The sequence below is a fragment of the Zingiber officinale genome, chromosome 9A (assembly GCF_018446385.1).
Source record: "Zingiber officinale cultivar Zhangliang chromosome 9A, Zo_v1.1, whole genome shotgun sequence".
Lineage (NCBI taxonomy): Eukaryota > Viridiplantae > Streptophyta > Magnoliopsida > Zingiberales > Zingiberaceae > Zingiber > Zingiber officinale.
The window spans coordinates 24,101,830-24,123,120 of record NC_056002.1 but is presented as its reverse complement, the minus strand read 5'-3'; the positions used below and the strand labels follow the sequence as shown (position 1 = coordinate 24,123,120).

The following is a 21,291-nucleotide window of genomic DNA, read 5'->3' as shown; positions in this document are numbered from 1 at the left end:
ACTATGGACAATGGAAAGTAGAAGAGAGACCTAAAGACAAGGAGCCTTACAGAGAGGTGCGGTGAGAACGATCTGGAAACTTCGTGGCCGCGCGCAGATGTGAGAATGAGGAACACTGGAGGGGCGAGGACGGCGTGCCCTAGCTTCGTTTCCGAGGTTTGCCAAGAGAGGCGCGAGGGGTTGGATGCTTCGTGGTCGAGGGAGGCGCCGAGGGGGGGGGGGGTGAAGCTGAGAGCAAGGAGAACACGCCAAGGTCCGCGAGGCGTTGAGAGCGAGGAGGAGGATGCACGACTTGCCTTAGCTTTGCTCCAGAGGAAGGATCGCGTGAGCGCGACTCGTGAGCGCGGCTTGCCCTAGCTTTGCTCCAGAGGAAGGTTCGGTGTGTTCTGTGCAAAAGCAAAAGTCAAAGAAAAAGGAATAAAGGAAATGTGTCCAACTCCGCATGCCGCGTCGACGTCGCGATCCGCCAACAAAGCAGGCGCGCACAATCGCACATCTTAAGTCCCGCAGGATATCACTCCCGTATATATATATATATATATATATATATATATATATATATATATATATATATATATAATTTTTGGTATTTTAAAATTTTACAACTATTATTGAGGCTATGTGATTTATAGGAATAGATTTGAAAAAAAAACAACAAATAAGACACCCTTTTATTAATAAAAAAACCCTTTAATAATAAAGAATATCCCTTTTAATTTATTGTCAAATAACATTTGCTCTTCTTTGAACAAGTCAACTATCAATTCAAAGATCATATGGGTCTCCAAATCTCAAACGCCGGTCTCCTTCCAATGTTTATTTTCAATTTTTTACATCTACTAGAAACAAAAATACGAAGAGAAGAAAAAAGTTGAACATAAATTAGGTCAACAGGTCAAAGCATTGCACATTCTAGAAAAAGAAAAAATGATTTACCTCTCTTAAAAATATTAATTTCTCAACTAAACTCGTCCCCTACTGGCTGCGGCTTCAGAGAAGACCGAAATGGCCCTCGCCCCTCTCATCATCGACGAGGGCTAACGAGAGTATTTTCGTCCGTGAAATTAATCCATAAATTCGTCCTTGATTCTGAAGCAACCGCTGCTTTCTTCCTTTCTCTGCCCAACTTCCACTTCTCAATTGCAGCAAATTATAGTCAAGTTTTCTTCCTTCAAATCAATTTGTTTCTGTCTAATTGATCTTTGGAGTCCATCTCCTTCCTCGGGCAAGTCCACGTCTGAAAATTTAATGATCTGTCTCCATTTTCCTAAGCTCCTTCATGAATCCTTGAGTTCATTTCAGGAGGAAGGCTTAGCTTTGAAGGATTGATCTGAAGATGTTTGCCGGGTATATTTCCAAAGTTCTTCTGTGAGTTCTCTCCTCTCCTCTCCTCTCTCTCTCTCTCTCTTCTTTTCTTTTTCGAAAATGATCTGCTTTATCTCGTTCATTGTTCTTTTTACCTCAACAATTGCTCTGAATTGGAGGAAATTCTATGGCAGGGTGTTCTTTGGCTACGCTTATCCAGCTTTCGAATGCTTCAAGACGTTGGAGCAGAAACATGGCAACTACACGGTTCAGCTCCGGTTCTGGTGCCAATACTGGTACATTCTTGCACGATTGCTGATCAGGAAGAACAAGTGCAATCCAATCAGTTTCTAGTACTGATGATTGATTCATTGTTTATCCACCATTTTGATTAGCTTAGACAGGCTTTAATCCGATAGTTTAAAGGGGAATGTTTGTGCCTTTGTGGAGAGTTGGAGTGGTGATCCAGACCTGCAAGCCATGAACTTTAACTCGACATCTACGTGGCTTTTGTTATCTTTTTAGTAACCCAAGTTTGTCGCCATCAGGCTGATAACAATTACAGGATTGTTCAATTTGGTTTGCTTTGCTGTGCAGGGAATCAGTTCTTTAGAATTAGGGGGACAAACTGGAGCACTTTAAAGGCTATTTGGCTACTAAACCGAAATTTCATTAGAGTTCTTAGTAAAATGGCAATCACGGGCCACTTGTGGCTCGACTTAGCTTAGCCTGCTCTAAAATAGGTTGTATTGGGCTCAACTTGGTTCTTTCGGGGTCGGTTTGGTTTAAGCCAAGGAGGAATTAGGTTAGGATTGAGCTGAATGGGAGTTTAAGTTAGGATTGAGCCTCAGGGTGTCTTTACACTGAAAAATAACAATATTAGTGAAACTGGAGTAAAATCATAACGCCAAAATTATAAGGACCATTTCGCCTAAACAATAAAAAAAATCTCTGATTACAATCGACAAGTCTCAAAATCTGCATCTGCAGGATCATCGTGGCGACGCTGACAGCCATCGAAATGCTCTTCGAGTGCTTCATCTCATTGTAATAATCAGTCACTTGTGTTTCTTCATCTTCTAATTCCTTCCTTCTTTTCCTTTCTGTCTTGTGCATGTGCCTCAAACTTTGTCCTCAAAATTCCAGGATACCCATGTACGGCGAGGCCAAGCTGGCCTTCTTGGTCTACTTGTGGTACCCCCAAACCAAGGTACAGACAGATACATATATGCCATCCATCCACCATGCACGCCCCAATCTCTGAATCTAATTATGTTGCTCGATCGCCTTTAATTTGCAGGGAACTGATCTGGTTTACGAGGCCTTCCTGCGCCCGGTGGTGATGCAGTATGAGCCCAACATCGAGGAGAGGTTCAGAAACCTGAGGCCTAAGCTTGGCCAACTCCTCGTCTTCTACCTCAGGAACTTCACAGAGAGAGGCTACACCCTCTTCCAAGATGTCCTCCGCTACGTCATCTCCAGCAGATCGTCCAGTGAGGTAATTGGCTTCCCAATTTCAACACGGGATAAAATGATGGCTTAAACAGAATAGAAGCAGAAAATAATGGAATTTATTGATGGTGCAGAAGGTTAAAGGTACTTCATCGAAGAAGAAGAAGAAACATGATGAACTGGAGGAATTGGCAGAAGCCCTGCTTGGCACAGACGCGAAGCAGCACCCATCTCGACAACGCAAATGATGTATTTAATTACGTACGGAATTACCATCGATTTGATTTGGTGAGGAAAAAAGAGAGAATAAGATATAGATAAAGATTTGATGAAATAGGGGACCTGGAAGAATGAATTGACGTTGTGCAAATCGAACTGCGGCGTGTGCGCGCGCGCGCGCTTTTGATTTGTGGATTTTTTTAGAGAGTCAGTATTTGATGTGGATTAGAACGACGCTGTGGGGTTCTAACGGGAATAGGGACTGCCAAACGGACCGCCAGAATCCGCCGAAGAAGCGGAGGCAGTGGGAGAGGTGCTCGCTGCAGGAGACGTCGGAGTTGAGGAGGAGCCCACGGCGGCGGTGAATGGCGGCCGCCGTGGGCGTCGGTTGCAAGTACGCCTGCGCTGCCTGCTGCACCAGGCGGTTTTTCATGCGGACCTCTGCTCCGGGTGTGGTGGCCGGAGATGGGAGCCCTGACGCCGGCGCTGGCCCCCCCATGACGTCGCGGAGGCTGGTGTACTCGCCTTCCACCTTGGCCGTGTGCGGCGGGGCGACGGCGAGGGGCGTGAGGTCCAGCGCCGCCGGGACGGGCTTCCCGCGTCGCCGGATTAAGAGGCTCGCCGGCGGTGCCAGCGAGGGGCTCTTAACGTCGGCGGCGGCGGTCGACATCCCTTTGCGAATTTAATGAATGAGCAGAATAAAAAATAAGCGGGAAGATTTATAAAAACACAAAATGAACAAGATTTGAGATAAAAAAATAAATAAATAAAAATACTAAAAAATTTTAGCCGCTCTAAAATCCTAATTTGAAGGAGAGAAGGCTTATTTTTTTGGCAATGCTATAATTAGCCTAATGCGAGTTTAACAAACTGCCCGATGCATTTATCACATAAGGACTAAACAGTAATTTCAACAATTCTCAGGACTTTAGAGTAATTAGTGTTGAGACTTTATTTTAGAGATAAAAGTTGTTGATAAAAATTTATGAGATAAAAGTTGTTGATAAAAATTTATGAAGATAAAATGATGAGGTGATAATTATTGATGAGAGTATGTGATAGGATAGAATTTGATGAAGTGTCATGATAAGAATAAGAGTCTCGTGGAGATAGAATTAAAAAAAAAATCTATATTATTAGTGTTTATCCAATAAACTTATAAATATGTACCTTTTTCATTAATGAAGTAAGTGGAGCATTTTATTTTTATTCTCCTTCTCTTCCATAATTTTTTTTCTCCCATAATTTTTTTTTCCAACAAAGTGGTATCAGAGCCATGTCAATGCTTCCTATCTCTCATCTTGTTGATTTGAAGTATGATAATTGGAGTATCCAAATGAGTGTCTTACTGGAGAGCGAAGGCTTGTGGGATATTGTTGAAAGAGGCTATAAAGTGCTTCAAGAAGGAGTCGACCAAACGGAGGCACAGAGGACGATAATAGCGAAACAAAAGAGAAGATAAGAAAGCTCTTATGAAGCTACTTTTGAGAAAGTAGCCGAAGCTACACCTTCCAAAAAGGCATGGGAGATCCTACAAGTAGCATACAAAGGTGATAAAAGAGCAAAAAGTATTCGCCTTCAAATTCTAAGAGGAGAATTTGAATCGTTGAAGATGAAAGAGTCCAAAAGTGTATCAGACTACTTTACAAGGGTAATGGTTATTGTCGACCAATTGAGAAGAAATGACGATGACATTGAAGATAGTCGCATCGTAGAGAAAATTCTACGATCGTTGGAGCCAAGGTATGACTATTGTTGAGATGCATACTATAAGCCTAACTTTTGTATGAACATCTATTTTTGAGATATTTTGAAATGAGAATCACTTTGGTCAAATGCCTGCATTTTATATTTATATATATGTCGATGCAGTTGTCCATTTAATGTATATTGTAGATAACATGGTGTATGGTGTTACATATAAAATCATATTATCGATTCCTTATAAATTATAAATAGTAGCTCACAACCAAGATGGATAGGGGCAAACCATTGTAACGGTTGTAGTGTAATTTGATATTAGTTTGTCTTAACTATAAAATTACACTGGTACACTATATGTGTATTGAGCAGGACCATTTGAGGTTGTTCGATTTATACTGACTATATAAAAGAATAGAACCTCTATTATTATAGATGTGTATACTCTTAATCCTGATATAATAACAGACATATATACTTAGTATTTATTTCTTTAACTTATTAATGGGTGAGATTTATTCGTTAAATCAATAGACCCGATAAGTTGGGAAATAATACCATTTATATGATGTGTTGTTGATTATAAAGGGAAACTGTGTCCTATTTATTTAGGTTGATGATGTCCCCTTGAGAAGCTCATAAGGATTATAATGTAAACCCTGCATGTGGACTTAGTCCGACATGATAATAAAGTTAAGTGGTACTACTCTTGGAGTCAGATGTTAATTAAATAAGTTGTCAGTAACTTATTTAATTAACGGACATACGATATCTTAAACACAGGGAGATTAACGCATTCATGATAAGTAGGAGCTCATATTGTAATATGAAATTGGTGCAATAGTTCAATAATGACCCTTTAGTGGTAGGAGTTATTATTGATGAACTTGAGTTGAGTGTTTAGGTCGAACACAAGAAGCTCAAGTCCATCAGAAGGTCAAAACTAATTCCTCCTCTCGGTCCCTACTGTAGCCTCTATAAAGCCTCACATTCACCCGTTTTGGTCTTGCTTCCTACCCAAGAAAGGGGTCGGCCACATCCTTGCTTGGTGCTCAAGCAAGGGGCCAGCCAAGCCTTGCTTGGTGCCCAAGAAAGGGGTCGACTGTTAGAGTGTATACTAAAAGTCTACCTTTTGTATAAACATTTATTTAGAAATAAAGAATCACAATGGTCAAATACCTACATTTATATGTTAAGTGTAGTTGTTCAATTAATTTATATTGTAGATAACATGGTGTGTGATGTCACACACAGAAGATCATGTTATCAATTCCTTATAAATTATAAACAGTTGCTCACGACTAAGATGGAAAGGAACAAACCGTTGGAATAGTCATAGTGTAATTAGGTATTAGTTTATCTTGACTAATAAATTACACTAGTACACTCTAAGTGTATTGAGTAGGACCATTTAAGGTAAGTTCTTTTTATACTGACTTAATAAAAGAACAAGACCTTAGTTATTATGAAAGTGTGTGCTCTTAATCCTAATATAATAACAAACACATATATTTAATATTTATTTCTTTGACTTATCAAAGGGTGAGATTTAGCTCGATAAATCAATAGACCCGATAAGTTGGGAAATGATATTACTTATAGTATGTGTTGTTGATTATAGAAGGAAACTGTGTCCTAGAAATCTAGGTTGATAATGTCCCTAAGAGGAGCTCATAAGGATTGTCTTGTTAAACCCTACAGGTGGACTTAGTCCGACATGACGATAAGGTTGAGTGGTACTACTCTTGGACTAAGAAATTAATTAAAATGAGTTGTCAGTAACTTAATTAATTAGTGGGCATCCGTCATCTTAAACACAGGGAGATTAACACACTCATGATAAGAAGGAACCCATAATGTAATTTGAGATTGGTGCGGTAGTGCAATAATAACTTTTTAGTGGAAGGAGTTATTATTGATGAACTTAAGTTGGGTGTTCAGGACGAACACGGGAAACTTAAGTTCATCGGGAGACCAAAACCAATTTCTCCTCTCGGTCCCTGTTGTAGCCTCAATAAAATCTTGTATCCACCTAAGCCCATCTTCTAGACCGTACGTTGGCGTTGTTATCCAAGGTTGCTTCTCAACGCTGATGTGTCAACCTTTGAGAAGTTTATGTGTCAACATTGATGTTGAGAAGTTTTGAAAAAACTTGCCAAGCTTGATGTGTCCACGTTAGAGCATATGGCCGGTCACATTAACAAAAAGGATGTTTTAATTTTTTTTTAAAAAATCTCTTCTATGTTTTAAAGAGAGATTTTAAATTTTAAAACTTTCCTCTTTTATAATTGGCCACATGGTTTTAAAAGAGAAGTTTTTAATTAATCTTTATTTTTTTGTTCTTGTCTACAATGTTTAAAAGAGAGAGATTAATTTTTGATACAACTTTCCTTTTTTGTAACCATGATTTAAAAGAGAAGTTTTAATTAATCTTTCCTTTTTTGCAGTTGTCTACATGGTTAAAAGAGAGAGATTAATTTTAAAACTTTCCTTTTGTTGCTATAGACAATAGGAAATTTAAAAGAGAGAGATTTTAATTCTTATTAAAATTTCCTTTTTTTGCCAAGACCAAGGATTATAAAAGAGAGGGAGAGGGTGCCTCATGAGATAACCTTAGGCTTTCTCCTCTCTTCCTTGGTGTGGTCGGCCCTCCTTATGCTTCTCTCTTTTCCTTGGTGGTCGGCCATGGCTTCTTTCCCTTCTCTTTGTTTTCTTCTCTTAGGTCGGCGACACCTTTCCTCTTGTCTCCTTTTCTTTTGCTTCCTTAGGGTCGGCGACATCAAGGCTTTGAAAACCTTGTGGTCGGTTGCTTAGAGAGGAAGAAGAAGAAGAGGAGAAGCACATGGTGGCCGGTTGTTTGGAGAAGAATAAGAGAAGGAAATTTTCTATTTTGGCATCGCTTGGTGGCTAGAGATTCTTGGAGAAGAAGAAGTGGCTCGGGTGGTTTCATCTTGGAAGATCGTCGTCCACACGACGTCCAAGAGAAGAAAGAGAAATACAACAGAAGATTAAGGGGTCATTGCTTACAAAGAAAGATATAACTAGTAATTCTATTCCGTATCATACTAGTTTTCTTTGTATGAATTCCAAACACGAGGCATATAATTCTAGGTTTCAAATTTGTGATTCGAGTTTGTGTTTTTTTTGTTTTTCTGAATTTGTGATTCGATTGTTCATTTTGGTTAAACCTAGAGTTATATAAGGAAATTAAATATTGAATTTCGTTAAGAGGTTTTGTCGAGGCAGTGGTGGATGCTCCTACACCCAAGAAGGCCAAGTGTCTCGCCATGTTTGATCTGGGAACCGATTTCTGAAATTAATATTTAATTGAATTTATAACATAGGTGGATTTGGATCAATAATGTTAAGCATCGTTTGCGATCCAAGTCTAAACCATTAAGAACAGATAAGTTAAATTTGGAATCAATAATATTAAGTTCCGTTTGCGATTCGGAATTTAATTTCTAAAGAACACAATAGGTTGTTAGGAAAGGTTCGACACTTGTACAAAAATTTTGTGCAGTGGAACCGGTACGATCTTCCTAGGACCAACCAACAATTGGTATTCGAGCTAGGGTTTGCCTCTGTGTGTTTGGTTTTCAAAATTAATTATGCACATGTCATACATTATTTAGGCAGGATAATAGTAGGATGTGCTAACTCTGTGGTTGCAGACTCCAACTATTATGACTTATGATTATTGTGTGTGATTGGACCCTTAGACATGTCAAAGGCATATTATTGTGTGTGCATGATTGTATTTAATTATTACATCAGGAGTTGTATTAGCCCTATGAATTTACATTTATGTTCGATCTAGACATGATGTACATTCCCTTGTGGAATATAGGATCGATATATGTAAAATTTTTATTTTTGTCGTGGATCGTATCCTTGTGTGATTGGTTTTCGGTTAAATTATGCACTGTTCGTACATAAGTTTAGGCCGGATAATAGTAGGATGTGCTAGATAGATTAACTCGGTGGTTGTAGGAATCCTAGATCCAACTATTATGACTTTGTGCGTTTGTGTATGATTTGAACCCTCAGGCATGTCGAGGTTGTTTGTGTGTGCATGATTGTAATAATTAAATACGACCGGTTGCCGTATTATTTTTTTTTACATTCTGTTCAATCTAGATTACATGTAAATTCCTTTGTGGAATATAGGATCGATAAATGTAAATTTTTATTTTTTTGTTGCGGCTTGTATCCTTGCTATTGTTGGTTGATATGCGAAATATCATATCGGTTCCCCTGTACAAAAATTTTATACAAGTTATGAACCTTTACTAACAACCTATTGTGTTCTTTAGAAATTAAATTAGGAATCGCAAACGGAACTTAACATTATTGATTCCAAATTTAACTTATCTGTTCTTAGTGGTTTAAACTTGGATCGCAAACGATGCTTAACATTATTGATCCAAATTCACCCATGTTACAAATTCAATTAAATATTAATTTCTAAAATTGACTTCTAGGACTGCATGGCGAGGCACTAGGCCTTCTTGGGTATGGGACCATCCACCATCGCCTAGACAAAACCTTTTAAAAAAATTTAATATTTAATTTCCTTATATAACCCTAGGTTTAACCAAAAGGAACAATCGAATCACAAATTCGAAAAATAAAAAAACACAAACTCGAATCACAAATTCGAAACCTAGAATCATATGCCTCTTGTGTTTGGTATTTCAAAAATTATACAAAGAAAATTAGTATGATGCGGAATAGAATTACTAGTTATACCTTTCTTTGTAAACAACAATCTCTTGATCTTCTATCATATTCCTCTTCTTATCTTGGACGTTGTGTGGGCAATGATCTACCAAGATGAGAACCACCAAGATAACTTCCTTCTTGCAAGTTTCGACCACCAACCTTCAAGCTCCAAGGGATGCAAGAGCAAAGTCTCCTTTCTCTCATTTTTCTTCTAGTAAGAACCGACCACCAACAAGAGCTCCAAGAGAAGGATGCACCGACCACTAAAGAAGAATAGAAAGAGAAGAGAATAGGGTCGACCACACACTAAGGAAGAGAGGAGAAACAATAGAAGATATGTTGTGAGGTGAGACACCTCTACCCCCTCTTTTATATTCCTTGGTATTGACATATAAGGAAATTTAATTATAATTAAAATTCCCTTATTCTCCTTGCCATTGGTTAATAAGGAAAATTTAACTAAAAATCCCTTTTAACCCTTTACATGGCTGACCACCTCATATGCTCCAAATAAGGCAAGTTTTAAACATAAAATTAAAACTTCCTTATTTGTTTCCAGAAATTTTTAAAATAAAAATTTCTCTAATAATTTTTCCCTTCATGGTTGGTTATAAAAGGAAATTTTATAAATTAAAATCTCTCTATTAAAACATGTGGATGATTTCTAAAAAGGAAAGTTATCTTTAAAAATAAAATCTTCCTCTTAATCTACAAATTAGGAAAGATATCAAACCTTTCTCTTAATCCTTTGTAGAAACTATAAAAGGAAATATTTAATTTTTAAACTCTCTTTTAAATCATGGCTTCCACATAAGGAAAAATTTTAAAAAATAAAATCCTTTTAATTTTTTTACATGGCCGGCCACACCAAGCTTGGACTCCAAGCTAGGGCCGACCACCTCTACTTGGCTCAACCTTTGCTTGGCCGACCCAAGCTTGGACTCCAAGCTTGCTTGGCCGGCCACCTAAGGTTGGGTAAGAAAGTGGATATAGGTGGGTATAACTCTTTATAAATAAGAGGCTACGATAGGGACATAGAGGAGGAATTGGTTTTGGTCTCCCGATGAAATTAAGCTTCCCGTGTTCGCCCCGAACACCCAACTTAAGAATTATTATTGACCTACTACACCAATCCCAAATTATATTTTGGGCTCCTCATTATGAGTGTGTTAGTCTCTCTGTGTTTAAGATACAAAATGTTCACTAATTAAATGAGTTACTGACAACTTATTTAATTAGTATCTAGATCCAAGAGTAGTACCACTCAATCTTATCGTCGTGTCGGACTAAGTCCATCTGCAGGGTTTACATGACAATCCTTATGAGCTCCTCTTGGGGACATCATCAACCTAGATTACTAGGACACAGTTTCCTTCTATAATCAACAACACATACTATAAATAATATCATTTCCCGACTTATCGGGCCTCTTGATTTATCGAACTAAATCTCACCCATTGATAAGTCAAAGAAATAAATACTAGATATATGTGTTTGTTATTATATCAGGATTAAGAGCATACACTTCCATAATAACAAAGGTCTTGTTCTTTTATTCAGTCAATATAAAAAGAACTTACCTTAAATGGTCCTGCTTAATACACTTAGAGTGTACTAGTGTAATTTTATAGTTAAGATAAACTAATACCAAATTACACTACGACTATTCCAATGGTTTGTTCCTTTCCATTTTAGTCGTGAGCTACTTTTTATAATTTATAAGGAATTGATAACATGATATTCTGTATGTGACACCACACACCATGTTATCTACAATATAAATTAATTGAACAACTACACTTATCATATAAATGTAGACATTTGATCAATGTGATTCTTTATTTCTAAATAAAATGTTTACAAAAAGCTAGACTTTTAGTATACACTCTACAGTTATGTGTGGTGCTATTTTGAGGACCGGAGGCGCTGCGGAAAAGGAAACAAGATAGACACGATGGCTTGATCCATTGGCGACATATTGGAGGACAACAATCCATTGGCGACATATTAAAGGATAGCGTTGGATGAGGCCATAATAGTTGAAAATTTTATTTTCATATTTATTGTCTTTATATGTTGTTTTATGTGCTGTGATATGTGTACTGTGATGTGCGTGCATGATTAAAATTCCTCGATTTTAAATAACTAAGTGGGAGAGGAATTATTTAAATAAATTCCACGGTTTCCATTACTGGTTTGTAAGTGATGCATTCAAACTTGTGCGTTGACTTTAAGTGTCTTCCTCCACATCCGATGAGTTTGTTTGCGGATCACTAGATCAAACTTCCTCTATGGATGATTATATGAAATTATTTAGGTTTGTGTGATCTTCTCCATCTGAAGGGGCACAATTCTAATTAATGGACTAAGTATCAAGTAATGGTATACACTTAGGCGCATTTAATAGTATCCTCCACATCAGAGTCACTGCTATTATTTGTGTGACCGAAGATAAACCAACTATTAATTTTATTTGTCATAAAGTTAGGTTGACAAGATAATAAAATTAATGAATAAACCTCCTCTTACAAATGTTTGAATTAGTATACGTTCACACTATCGTGGCATACGAAATTCACGGTGTTTTGAGGTGTTGGTGAATTTAAATTATATTGTTCGAGGAATCAATATTATTTTAAATTCTAATGTTTTGACAAAATATTTTATTTTGTGATTCTCAGGATTTCAAAATGGCTTTCAATCCTCTTACTGTTATTTTAAAAGAAAACAAACTTATTGGTCCCAATTATATTGATTGGAAACGAAACTTGGACATTGTTTTAACTGCTAAAGGATACAAGTTCGTACTTTTTGAGGTCTGTCCTAATGTGCCTGATAGCGATCTAGTGAAGAGGAAATTGACAGACATAGGAAATGGGTCAAGGCAGATGAGATGGCGCGGTGTTACATTTGGCTTCCATGTCAAATGTGCTGCAACATCAGCATCAGGTCATGCCTACTGCCTATGACATGATGCACAATCTCAAAGAACTCTTCGGATACCAGAATCAGACTATCAGGAAGGAGGCTATGAGAAACCTGATGATGACCATCATGATGAGGGGACACCCGTGATGGATCATATCCTCAAAATGATGACTCACTTGAAAGAGATACAAATCCTTGGAGCTGAAATCGATGGGGGAAACTCAGGTCGATATCATTCTCTAAACGCTACCCAAGAGTTTTGAGCAGTTCCGCCTAAACTATAACATGAACAAAAGGACTTATTCATTGGCGGAACTTTTGACAGAAATCCAAGCAGCAGAAGGGCTATTTCGTCAAAGTTCTCAAATTCACATTGCTGAAAACGTTTTTGCTTCTAAGCCGAAAGGCAAGAAGAAGAAAAAGAAACAAGCTGGTTCAGTAAAGAAAGTGATTCGACCTCAAGGGACTGGGCTGCCGACAGGTGTGAAGAAGCCGAAAGGCAAGTGCTTCACATGCAAGCAGTCTGGACATTAGAAGGTGGACTGTCTTTGCAGAAAAGAGAACGATAAATGTATATCTCATTCATTAGTTATTGAAACATGTTTAGCGGTGTTATCTACCGGTACCTGGTGTGTAGATACGGGAGCCATTGATCATGTCTGCAATTCATTGCAGGGGTTCCAGGAAACTCGACAACTACATGAAGGATAGATCACCATCTACATGGGTAATGCTACGAAAGTGACGGTTGTTGCAGTGGGAGATGTTTATTTATCTTTTGATAGGAATAAAACTTTGATTTTGAGAAATTGTCTTTACGTACCATGTTTTAGAAAGAACTTGATTTTAGTTTCTAAATTATTTATGGATGGATATTCTATTTCTTTTGATGACAAAGTGGTTGTCAAGAAAAATAGGATGGTTATCTGTTCTGGTATGTTGGTTGACAATTTGTATACTCTTAATCTAATAACTCCCACAATGCAACAAATGGAAATTAATAACACATCTTCTAATTCTAATAAGAGAAAGCAACATTCGAAAATGAACCAAACATACCTTTGTCATCTAAGACTATGTCATATTAACTTGAGTAGGATTCAAAGGTTAATAGCCGATGGACCTCTGAGTTCATTAGTGGTGGAAAACTTTCCAACCTGCGAATCTTGCTTGGAAGGAAAAATGACCAAGGGACCTTTTAAGGCACAGGGGTATAGAGCCAAAGAAGTTTTGGAATTGGTTCATTCTAATTTGTGTGGACCTATAACTATCCAGGCAAGAGGTGATTTCGAATATTTTGTCTCTTTTATAGACAACTATTCGAGATATGAGTACATTTACTTGATGCGCCGCAAGTTTGAATGCTTTGATAAGTTCAAAGAGTACAAGGCTGATGTGGAGAAACGACATGGTAAAAGTATCAAGACACTACGATCTGATCGTGGTGGAGAGTACTTCTTAGGAGAGTTTAGGAATTACTTATCAGAGGTCGGGATTCAATCCCAATTATCTACACTTGGTACACCCCAACAGAAGGATATGGCGGAACAAATGAATATGACTCTTATGGAAATGGTTAGATCAATGATGAGTTATTCAGAATTACCAAATTCATTTTGGGGATATGCTCTGGAAACGGCGGCGTACATTCTGAACTTGGTGTATTCTAAGTCAGTACCCTCTACTCCCACAGAATTGTGGAATGAGCGTAAGCCTAGTCTAAGACACATTCCGATTTGGGGTAGTCCAAAACATGTGATGAAGGGAGATGTTGATAAGTTAGAATCACGTACAAAAGTTCGCTTGTTTGTAGGTTATCCTAAAGGAACGAAAGGTGATTTGTTTTATAGTCCTAAAGATCAGAAGGTCATTGTTAGCACCAATGCCCAATTTTTAGAAGAGGACTATGTAATGAACCACAAGCCATGAGTAAAATTATTTTTGAGAAAATAAGAGAGAACACTTCTACTTTAGTATCAACAGTACAAGATGCAATACCACAAGTAACTACAACATGTGTTACAAATGATGCACAATTACAGGTAGTGCCTCGTCGTAGTGGGAGGGTTGTTAAACAACCTGATAGATTCATGTTTTTGGGAGTCTTCGAACTTGATCCCTGGTGAACATGAAGCTGATCCTTGGACATATGATAACGCACTCTAAGATAAAGATGTAACATCTTGTCAAAGTGCAATGAACTCTGAAATAGAATCTATGCATTCTAATTAGGTCTGGAAGCTTGCAGAACCACCAAATGGTGTAAAAGTCATTGGATGTAAATGGGTCTACAAAAGGAAAAGAGGAACAGACGGGAAGGTGGAAACCTTTAAAGCGAGGTTTGTTGCGAAGGGGTATACTCAGAAAGAGGGAATCGATTATGAGAAAACTTTTTCGCCGGTAGCTATGTTTAAGTCTATCTAGATTCTTTTATCTATTGCTGCTCATATGGATTATGAGGTTTGACAAATGGATGTCAAGACAGCTTTCCTTAATGAAAGTCTTGAAGAAAACATCTATATGAAACAACCAGAGAGATTCATTGCAAAGGGCAAAGAGCATCTTGTATGTAATCTCAATCGGTCCATTTATGGACTGAAGCAAGCTTCGAGATCTTGGAACATCCGGTTTGATAAAGTGATCCAGTCTTATGGATTCATTCAGTGTCCGGATGAGTCTTGTGTATAAAAGAAAGGTGACAGAAACGTGGTGATATTTCTTGTACTATACGTAGATAACATTTTGCTCATTGGCAATAATGTCAAAGTATTGTCAGACGTAAGGGTATGGATGCCCAAGCAGTTTGATATGAAAGACTTGGGAGAATGTGGACATATTTTTGGGATCAAAGTAATAAGGGATCACAAGAAAAGGATGTTGTGTTTATCCTAAGCTTCATACATCGATACTATCCTAGCTCGTTTTAGCATGCAAAACTCCTAAAAAGGTTTTCTACCTTTTCGACATAGAGTACCTTTATCTAAAGAGATGTGTCCTAAGACATCAAAAGAGATAGAGGAGATGAAGACAGTTCCTTATGCTTCGACTGTAGGAAGCCTAATGTATGCGATGTTATGTACGAGACCGGATATCTGTTTTATTGTGGGCATGGTTAGTAGATATCAAAGTAACCCAGGACATGGACATTGGACTGTCATAAAGCATATATTAAAGTACCTGAGAAGGACTAGAGATTATATGCTGGTTTACCAGGTAGATAATTTGCTCCCTGTGTGTTACACGGATTCAGACTTCCAATCAGATAGGGACAGTAATAAGTCAACCTCGGGGTATGTGTTACTTTGGGAGGTGGAGCCATAACATGGAGGAGTGTTAAGCAGAAATACGTTTCGGACTCCACCATGGAAGCTGAGTATGTGGCAGCCTCTGAGGCAGCCAAAGAAGATGTATGGCTCAGAAACTTCTTGATGGATATAGATGTGATTCCTAGTTTACCCAAAATTATCACAATTTATTGTGATAATAGTGGTGCAGTAGCAAACTCGAAGGAACCATGAGCCCATAAGGCAAGTAAACACATTGAGCGCAAGTACCACCTGATACGAGACATCGTAAACCGAGGAGAAGTTGTTATCGCCAAGATTGCATCAGCAGATAACCTGACAGATCCTTTCACTAAGGCCCTTCCGGTGAGATCTTTTGATGGGCATGTTGATGGGATGAGAATCAGATGTATGGCAGCATATATGACAGCATAGTCTTTTAGTATAAGTGGGAGATTGTTGGGATGTATACTATAAACCTAACTTTTGTATGAACATCGATTTTTGAGATATTTTGAAATGAAAACCACTTTGGTCAAATGTTTGCATTTTATATTTATATATATGTCGATGCAGTTGTCCATTTAATTTATATTGTAGATGACATAGTGTGTGGTGTCACATAGAAAATCATGTTATCGGTTCCTTATAAATTATAAATAGTAGCTCACAACCAAGATGGATAGAGGCAAATCATTGTAACAGTTGTAGTGTAATTTGATATTAGTTTGTCTTAATTATAAAATTATACTAGTACATTATGTGTGTATTGAACGGATCATTTGAGGTTGTTCGATTTATACTAACTATATAAAAAAATAGAACCTTTATTATTATGGATGTGCGTACTCTTAATCCTGATATAATAACAAACACATATACTTAGTATTTATTTCTTTAACTTATCAATGGGTGAGATTTATTCGTTAAATCAATAGGCCCGATAAGTTGAGAGATAATATCATTTATATGATGTGTTGTTGATTATAAAAGGAAACTGTGTCCTATTTATTTAGGTTGATGATGTCCCCTTGAGAAGCTCATAAGGATTATCATGTAAACCCTGCATGTGGACTTAGTCCGACATGATAATCACTCCGACCTCCTTTGGAGGTCGTCGATATTTTCTAACCTTTATTGATGATTACAACAGGAAAACTTGGGTCTATCTTTTGATGAATAAAGATGATGCTTTTGAGAAGTTTAAGGAATTCAAAGGATTGGTAGAAAATCAATCTGGCTATACTATCAAGGCAATGCGGTCAAATCATGGTGGTGAATTCATCTCAAAAAATTTGAAAAATGCTGCAAAAATCATAGCATCTGGAGGCCTTTAACCGCACCTTACTCCCCTCAACAAAATGGAGTTGCTGAAAGGAAGAACCGAACTATTCTTGACATAGTTCAGAGTATGCTAAAAACAAAAGAAGTGCCTAAAGAATTTTGGGCTGAAGCCGTAAACTGTGCGATGTATTTGCTAAATAAATCTTCTACAAGGAATCTAGAAGGAATTACACCTCAAGAAGCATGGACCGGATACAAGCCATATGTATCTCATTTGAAGATTTTTTGGTGTATTGCCTATGCACACATTCCGGATCAAAGAAAAATGAAGCTTGATGACAAAAGCTTACCTTGCATTTTCATTGGCTATGATGCAAGATCGAAGGCTTACAAACTCTATAATCCAGTGAACAGAATGATTATCATAAGTAGAGATGTTGAATTTTAAGAAAAAGAACAAGTGAAGGATAAAGAACTAACTCCACCACCGTCGCCTACTTCTTCATCATCCTCGGATGGAGAAAATCCTCCACCACAAAAGACAAGGAGTCTTCAAGAATTATATGAGGTGACAACTCCAGTTAATCTCATTTGTCTTTATGCTAATGAAGAGATTGTATCTTTTGAAGAAGCTATTAAAAATAACAAATGGAAGAAAGCCATGGATGAAGAGATGAAGGCAATTGAGAAGAATGAAACTTGACATCTTACTACTTTTCCCAATGACCATAAACCCATTGGTGTGAAGTGAGTTTATAAAGTGAAGAAAAATGCTCAAGGAGAAATAGAAAAGTACAAAGCGCGACTTGTGGCAAAAGACTACAAACAAAAGGCTGACATTGACTACGAAGAAGTGTTTGCTTCCGTTGCCCGAATAGAAACTATAAGGTTGATAATCTCTTTAGCTGCTCAACTAAAGTGGCAAATATTTCAACTTGATGTCAAATCGATATTTCTTAATAGCTACTTAGAAGAAGAAGTCTATCTTGAGCAACCGGCTGGTTACATCAAGATGGGGCAAGAAAGAAAGGTGTTGAAATTGAACAAAACTCTCTATGGCTTGAAGCAAGCACCGAGAGCATGAAATTCAAGAATTGATGCATATGTCAAAGAAAATGACTTTATGTAATGCTCTTATGAGCATGCTCTTTATGTAAGAGCAGATAATGATAACATCTTATTGGTATCATAATATGTAGATAATCTAATTTTGATAGGAAGTTCACATCAAATGATAAAACTTTTTAAGGAAGCTATGGGAAAAGCATTTGATATGACTGATATGGGACTTATGTCCTACTTTCTTGACTTGGAGGTGAAACAAGGAGTTGATGACCTATTTATGACTCAAAAACAATATGCAAAGGAGGTCCTTAAGAGATTTAGAATGGATGATTGTAATCCAATTAACATACCGGTGGACTGTGGAACAAAGCTATCCAAAAGTGACGAAGGAAAGACGATTGATCCCACACGTTTCAAAAGCTTGGTGGGAAGCTTGCGGTACCTAACTTGCACTCGACCGGATAGTGATTGGGGTGGAGACTGTGATGAGCGGAGAAACACTTCCGGCTTTGCATTCTTCGTTAGAGATACAACATTTTCTTGGATGTCAAAAAAAAAAAAAAACCTATTGTTACTTTTTCCACTTGTGAAGCAGAGTACACTGCAGCATCCTCATATGTTAGTTATGCTATATGGCTAAGCTTGCTAAAGGAGATAAAATTTGAACAAAATGAAACAACTCAAATTTGCATTAATAACAAATCGACAATTGCATTAGGAAGAATCCTGTATATCATCAAAGAAGTAAGAATATTGATGTTTGCTTTCATTTTATTCGCGAATATGTGAAAAACAAAGATGTGGAACTAGTCTATGTGAATACTAAAGATCAAGTTGCTGACATCTTTACAAAGTCACTCAAATTTGAAGACTTCATCAAAATGTGATATTTGTTTTGAGTCACAAAATCAAGTTGAGGGGTGTTGAGAATTATATTTTATTTTTAGAGAAAAAACTTATTAATAAAAGTTTATGAAGATAGAATGATGAGGTGGCAATTATTGATGAGAGTTTGTGATAGGATAGAATTTGATGATGTATCATGATAAAGATAAGAGTCTCGTGAAGATAGAATTAAAACAAAATTATTTTATTAGTGTTATTCAATAAATTTATAAATATATACCTTTTTCATTAATAAAATAAATGAAGCACTTTCTTTTTATTCTCCTACTCTTCCATAATTTTTTTCTCCCATGAAATTTTCTTTTCGCCAACAATTAGCACCCTATACAAAAAGTGGTCACCTCACGTGCAATCCACGCGGCCCCATTTAAAGCCTTCTCTGTTTTTAACACAATCCAACTCGCGTGCCGTCTGTCTCGACTCCGCCTCTCTCTCTCAACTCTCCTCGCACGCCATGACTGCGCTCTACTTCGCTCTCGTCTCCCTCCTCTCTCTCGCTCTTCTTGCCTTGCTCTCTGAGCTCCTCTACCTTCTCCACTGCCGTCTCCGGGCTCCCTCCACCGATCCCGAGCTCGGCCGCTCTTCCCCCGGCCGGACCCGCAGGGCGTTCCTCCTCCTCGTCGCTCCCTGCTTCAAGCATCGCTCCCGCGTCGAGCCTGCCGCCGCAGATCACGCCCCTCCGAAGCCTCCGCTGTCTTCCCCGAATCCGGCGGCCGAGGAGGAAGAGGAGGAGCAGGAGTTCGTCCGGTGGCAAGAGATGCACTTGGGACCCTCGCGCTCCCTCTACAGCATCGCCGAGGAGGCGGAGGAAGGGCACGATGAGGACGCCGAGGAGGAGGAAAAAGAAGACACGCCATTCGCTACGCCTTGTCCGTCGCCGGAATTCTACACCCCGTTGCCATCTCCGCCTCGGGCCGCGGAGGCGGCGGCTGCCGACGAGGTTGTGCTGGTAGAAGCCAATTCAAGTTTCCGTTCCCTACGGCTCTTCTGCTCAGCTCAGCTGTAGACGATGCAGATGAAGACAACGTTCAATGCCAAGTGATCCAAAGGAGATGCATCTCTTTCCATTGCTTTAGCAGACATCCATCCATGAAAAAGCACCAAATTGAAGAAAACAAAAGCTCTGATACTTCTGAAAAGCAAACACCACTCCTATTTCTTTATGCAGCTTTGGAGTCTACAAAAGTGTTTTAACAAATTGCTCTGTTTCTCTCTGCTTTCCTCTTTCCCTCTTGTCTGGAAATTATTAACAGGCAGGTGGCTGCATGCTGTGACAGTAGTCTCGTAAGGCACTCAAGTTTTTTGTTCAGTTAGGGTTCATGTGCAGAACCGCTGTGCTGTCGAGCTGTAAATTAATTCAATTGGGTGGACCTTCCTACTAAAAATGTAGCTGTAGGCACCAACCATGGACTCTGCTATCTTCCTCGCATTCAGATGAAGGCAAGAAGAAGCAATTGAGATTGGAAAGATGCGGAGGACAAACTTGGCTTTAGACATCGCGCATAGTTGGCGGAGGGGTATATTCAAGAAGTTAGTTGCCTGAAGAAAGATTGTGAATTTCATTGTTCTTCTCAAACATTATTTAATATTTATCAATAAAATTTATGAATTATATTTATCAATAGTTTTTTTAATCAAATTTATAAATAAACAAACAAACTCGAATAAATAAATTTATAATATTAAATTTACTAATTAACTAAATAAAATTAAAATATAAAATAAATTAAATAATCAAACAAAAAAAAAAAATCCAATTTTATCCCATTAAATGACATGATATATTATTATTTATATTTAAATAAATTTTATTTTATTTTATTATTATTAATATTTTTTTTTTCTGATTTGATATGAGTATTATCATATTTTAATGGAACTAAATCAAACTTAAATAATTATTTCAATAATTTAATTGATTTTAAACTTTACTTGGTAAGTTAAATTTTCTATTTATCCTAACTTCTAAACCCAAAGAAAATAAAAAACAAATCTCGTAACCTAAATACTATATATTATGCGCTACGAGCCTTTAAAATTTTATTCATTTAATTTTTTTAAACTTGAATACTATAATTTAATCCTTGAATCCTAGAGATAAATTTTAATTGGCTTAATTTCAAATTAAAAAAATAAACAAAAAAAATACTAATAACAATTAAGACGCCATCGAGGTGCCACAGTTGCAAAAAAAGAAAAAATATCGTTTACAACAATTGAGGAGCCTCAAATCAATTCAAGACATCTCAGTCTTGCATTTAAAAAGAGTCGAGTAAAATATCCTTTATATATATATATATTAAATTTTAATTTCTAACTGTCTTGCTTTTACATGACACCACCAGCAAGCTTATTTAGGCAAACACCTACACAACCCATGGCATATGTTAGGCATGATATAATTTTTAGCTTCGTCCAAATT

At 37.5% G+C, this 21,291-nt stretch overlaps 2 protein-coding genes across 2 annotated transcripts; both read left to right on the top strand.

Annotated features, from left to right (window-relative positions):
• The first annotated feature begins 1,104 nt into the window (after positions 1-1,104).
• On the top strand, positions 1,105-3,165 carry LOC122021188 (putative HVA22-like protein g). The gene is made up of 7 exons (XM_042579266.1): positions 1,105-1,225; positions 1,303-1,368; positions 1,500-1,601; positions 2,296-2,352; positions 2,452-2,515; positions 2,606-2,803; positions 2,892-3,165. Exons 2-7 carry the CDS (start codon positions 1,337-1,339, stop codon positions 3,003-3,005), a joined length of 567 nt encoding a protein of 188 aa, XP_042435200.1. The 5' UTR covers positions 1,105-1,225; positions 1,303-1,336; the 3' UTR covers positions 3,006-3,165.
• Positions 3,166-19,323: 16,158 nt separating this feature from the next.
• LOC122019094 lies at positions 19,324-19,875 on the top strand. The gene has a single exon (XM_042576605.1). It carries the CDS (start codon positions 19,324-19,326, stop codon positions 19,873-19,875), a length of 552 nt encoding a protein of 183 aa, XP_042432539.1.
• The last annotated feature ends 1,416 nt before the right edge of the window (positions 19,876-21,291 follow it).

What these genes read in the sequence shown, in the direction of transcription:
- LOC122021188 (XM_042579266.1), top strand. Translation starts at nt 1,337, where the DNA reads ATGTTTGCCGGGTATATTTCCAAAGTTCTTCT. An exon ending in CGGTTCTGGTGCCAATACTG is followed by an intron (nt 1,602 to 2,295) that starts GTACATTCTTGC and finishes CTGCATCTGCAG; the next exon opens with GATCATCGTGGCGACGCTGA. An exon ending in CCAGCAGATCGTCCAGTGAG is followed by an intron (nt 2,804 to 2,891) that starts GTAATTGGCTTC and finishes TTGATGGTGCAG; the next exon opens with AAGGTTAAAGGTACTTCATC.
- LOC122019094 (XM_042576605.1), top strand. Translation starts at nt 19,324, where the DNA reads ATGACTGCGCTCTACTTCGCTCTCGTCTCCCTCCTCTCTCTCGCTCTT.